The sequence below is a fragment of the Oncorhynchus masou genome, unplaced genomic scaffold (assembly GCF_036934945.1).
Source record: "Oncorhynchus masou masou isolate Uvic2021 unplaced genomic scaffold, UVic_Omas_1.1 unplaced_scaffold_564, whole genome shotgun sequence".
NCBI classification, from domain to species: domain Eukaryota; kingdom Metazoa; phylum Chordata; class Actinopteri; order Salmoniformes; family Salmonidae; genus Oncorhynchus; species Oncorhynchus masou.
Window position 1 is genome coordinate 508,885 of NW_027012059.1, and position 4,378 is coordinate 513,262.

The 4,378-nt window shown below is 45.6% G+C and overlaps 1 protein-coding gene across 1 annotated transcript; it reads left to right on the forward strand.

The window, feature by feature from the left end:
* Nucleotides 1-2,381: 2,381 nt before the first annotated feature.
* On the forward strand, nucleotides 2,382-3,772 carry LOC135536164 (stonustoxin subunit beta-like; the record flags this gene model as incomplete). The annotated part of the gene is made up of 3 exons (XM_064962548.1): nucleotides 2,382-2,463; nucleotides 2,589-2,648; nucleotides 2,880-3,772. Coding segments are annotated over 3 exons (669 nt in total), but the record flags the coding sequence as incomplete, so codon positions are not given.
* Nucleotides 3,773-4,378: the final 606 nt, after the last annotated feature.

The following is a 4,378-nucleotide window of genomic DNA, read 5'->3' on the forward strand; positions in this document are numbered from 1 at the left end:
CGGGAGAGGAGGACCGAGCCGGCCTGGAGGATAGGGGACATAGAGAGTCAAAGGATGCAGAAAGGGAAGAGAGGAGGGTTGAGGAGGCAGAATCAGGAGATAGGTTGGAGAAGGTATGAGCAGAGGGAAGAGATGATAGGATGGAAGAGGAGAGAGTAGCGGGGGAGAGAGAGCGAAGGTTGGGACGGCGCGATACCATCCGAGTAGGGGCAGTGTGGGAAGTGTTGGATGAGAGCGAGAGGGAAAAGGATACAAGGTAGTGGTCGGAGACTTGGAGGGGAGTTGCAATGAGGTTAGTGGAAGAACAGCATCTAGTAAAGATGAGGTCGAGTGTATTGCCTGCCTTGTGAGTAGGGGGGAAGGTGAGAGGGTGAGGTCAAAAGAGGAGAGGAGTGGAAAGAAGGAGGCAGAGAGGAATGAGTCAAAGGTAGACGTGGGGAGGTTAAAGTCGCCCAGGACTGTGAGAGGTGAGCCGTCCTCAGGAAAGGAGCTTATCAAGGCATCAAGCTCATTGATGAACTCTCCGAGGGAACCTGGAGGGCGATAAATGATAAGGATGTTAAGCTTGAAAGGGCTGGTAACTGTGACAGCATGGAATTCAAAGGAGGCGATAGACAGATGGGTAAGGGGAGAAAGAGAGAATGACCACTTGGGAGAGATGAGGATCCCGGTGCCACCACCCCGCTGACCAGAAGCTCTCGGGGTGTGCGAGAACACGTGGGCGGACGAAGAGAGAGCAGTAGGAGTAGCAGTGTTATCTGTGGTGATCCATGTTTCCGTCAGTGCCAAGAAGTCGAGGGACTGGAGGGAGGCATAGGCTGAGGTGAACTCTGCCTTGTTGGCCGCAGATCGGCAGTTCCAGAGGCTACCGGAGACCAGGAACTCCACGTGGGTCGTGCGCGCTGGGACCACCAGATTAGGGTTACCGCTGCCACGCGGTGTGGAGCGTTTGTATGGTCTGTGCAGAGAGGAGAGAACAGGGATAGATACACATAGTTGACAGGCTACAGAAGAGGCTACGCTAATGCAAAGGAGATTGGAATGACAAGTGGACTACACGTCTCGAATGTTCAGAAAGTTAAGCTTACGTAGCAAGAAACTTATTGACTAAAATGATTGAAATGATACAGTACTGCTGGAGTAGGCTAGCTGGCAGTGGCTGCGTTGTTGACTTTGTAGGCTAGCTGGCAGTGGCTGCGATGTTGACACTACACTAATCAAGTCGTTCCGTCGAGTGTAATAGTTTCTACAGTGCTGCTATTCGGGGCTAGCTAGCAGTGATGATTGCGTTACGTTACGTTAAAAGAACGACAATAGCTGGCTAGCTAACCTAGAGAATCGCTCTAGACTACACAATTGTCTTAGATACAAAGACGGCTATGTAGCTAGCTAGCTACGATCAAACAAATCAAACCGTTGTACTGTAATAGTTTCTACAGTGCTGCTAGTCGGGGCTAGCTGGCTAGCTAGCAGTGTTGATTGCGTTACGTTACGTTAAAAGAACGACAATAGCTGGCTAGCTAACCTAGAAAATCGCTCTAGACTACACAATTGTCTTAGACGTTAGCTAGTTGCTTAGCTAGCTGCTGGGCAGATAGCAGTGTAGACTACGTTAGGACGACGAAATACGATAATTACGCAATTATCTTTGATACAAAGACGGCTATGTAGCTAGCTAAGAAGAAATAGCTAAGATTAGACAAATCAAACCGTTGTACTATAATGAAATGTAATGAAAATGTAATGAAAGGTTATACTACCTGCGGACCGAAGTGTAGATGCGACCGCTCGCTCCAACCCGGAACCTCTCTCTATCTCTCTGTCATCCCTCTCTCCCTCTCTCTGTCCCTGTCTCTCTCTCTCCAGAGTTATCAGTCTCTCTCTCTCTCTCTCTCTCCAGAGTTATCAGTCTCTCTCTCTCTCCAGAGGTATCAGTGTGTCTCTTTCTCTCTCTCTCTCTCTCCAGAGGTATCAGTCTCTCTCTCTCCAGAGGTATCAGTCTCTCTCCAGAGGTATCAGTCTCTCTCTCTCTCTCTCCAGAGGTATCAGTCTCTCTCTCTCTCTCTCTCTCCAGAGGTATCAGTCTCTCTCTCTCTCTCTCCAGAGGTATCAGTCTCTCTCTCTCTCTCTCCAGAGGTATCAGTCAGAGGTATCAGTCTCTCTCTCTCTCTCTCTCTCTCTCTCTCTCTCTCTCTCTTAGAGGTATCAGTCTCTCTCTCTCTCTCTCTCTCTCTCCAGAGGTATCAGTCTCTCTCTCTCTCTCTCTCCAGAGGTATCAGTCTCTCTCTCTCTCTCTCTCTCCAGAGGTATCAGTCTCTCTCCAGTATCAGTGTATCTTCAGACTTACCCAGCATCGTTGTCCGTCCTCTTCAGTACTTTGAGATGTGGGTCAGACTGTGTCTGAACTGAGAGAGAAACTAGAAGACTTCCTTAAAGGAGAATGGACCAAGATCTCCACTACAGGTGTGTTGAAAACAATAAGAACATCAACTTTAGACCATTGAAAGTTCCCTACTAGTCATATACATGTGGAATATGGTCTGATGATAACATTCCCTCTCTCTGTCAATGTGTTTGTGTGTCTGTAGTGAATATAGTGGATGTTGTACTGCCTCCAGAGCCCAAGACCAGAGAACAGTTGTTACAATGTGAGTCTCTTTATTGTGAAGTAACTAACAGTCTCTTTTTACTGACACTCCTAACAATCCCTCTAGAAATATATAGCAATAGTAGATCTAATCAAAGACTGGGTCTCTATCTGACTCCTCATATTTCTCTGATTTGATCTCTGCTGTGCTCTAATCAAAGACAGGGGAGATACAGTATCTGACTTAACTTATTGTTCTGACTCCCCTCGTTGGTCTCTGCTCTTCTCCCAGATTCCTGTCAGCTCACACTGGACCCAAACACAGCAGACACACTCCTCTCTCTGTCTGAAGGGAACAGAAAGGTGACACGTACACACCAAGTCCAACCATATCCTGACCATCCAGACAGATTCACCAACTGGTGTCAGGTTCTGTGTAGAGAGGGTCTGTCTGGACGCTGTTACTGGGAGGTGGAGAGGACTGGTGGTGTTGCTAAAGCAGTAACATATAAAGACATCAGCAGAACAGTGAAGGGTAATGATGGTGGATTTGGATACAATAACAAGTCCTGGAGTTTAAAGTGCTCTAGTGTTGGTTATTGTTTCAGACACAATAATGTTGTGACTAAAGTATCAGACCCTCAGTCCTCCAGAGTAGGAGTGTACCTGGATCACAAGGCAGGTACTCTGTCCTTCTACAGTGTCTCTGACACAATGACCCTCCTCCACAGAGTCCAGACCACATTCACTCAGCCCCTCTATCCTGGGTTTAGGCTCTATTATTATTATAATGATACTGCTGAGCTGGTTAAACTGTAAACTGATTTGTTATTAATTAAAATTCAATCCAATGTTTTAATCCTGTACATTTCCTAAACAGTATGTTCAATGTAGATGTCCAGGAAACCGGCCCTAAATGTGTCATCTTTCATCCTCCCATACTGCTCAGTCCAGCAACATTAAACCTGTCCAGCAGGTGGTGCTGTTGACCAAACAATAAAACCAGCAGATATCTTGACTTGCCACTCAGTATATCAGTAATGTTCAGAATAGTACTTTAATATCATTGGAGATTGATGGTCTTTTTAATCCACTATCCAGAGTCAGGAACAGATGAAGTTAGGTCTGCTACTGTTCAGTGATTAAATATGATTTATGGTGATGGGAAATAATAAAAAACACTCAACTTCATCTAGTAATAGTTTTCCTTTGTTATTTATTCCAAGGTGTGTCTTTAACTTGTAAATGTATTGTGTGGAGGTGAGCTAGTGGTGTGGCTGATAGAATAGAATGAAGAGGGAGGAGGGGAGGAAGAGGGGAGGAGTGAAGGGCTGTTCAAGAAACCAGATGAGGAAGAGGAAGATGTTCAGGGGAATTACTGTCTCTGTTCCAAATGGTTCCCTATTCCCGACGTAGTGCACTACGGTGCTTCTGACCAGGTCTAAAGTAGTGTTCTACGTAGGGAATAGGGTGTAGATTTATTACAATATCATGCTTTAGTGTTTGGCACAAAAATATATTGGATCTCCACCCCCCCCACTTCCTGTCTGTCATCCCCCAGTTCTGTTAAGACTTCCTCTCATTGAACTGGGCCTCATTCTAAATGGTCACTTTGTATTGATAGTCCATACTGGGCTTTACTTGTAAGTCGCTCTGGATAAGAGCGTCTGCTAAATGACTTAAATGTAAATGTAATGTAAATGTTCTACATACAGTATCTGTATTGATAGTTTATACTGGTCTTTACTATGGTTCTACATACAGTATCTTTATTGATAGTCCATACTGGTC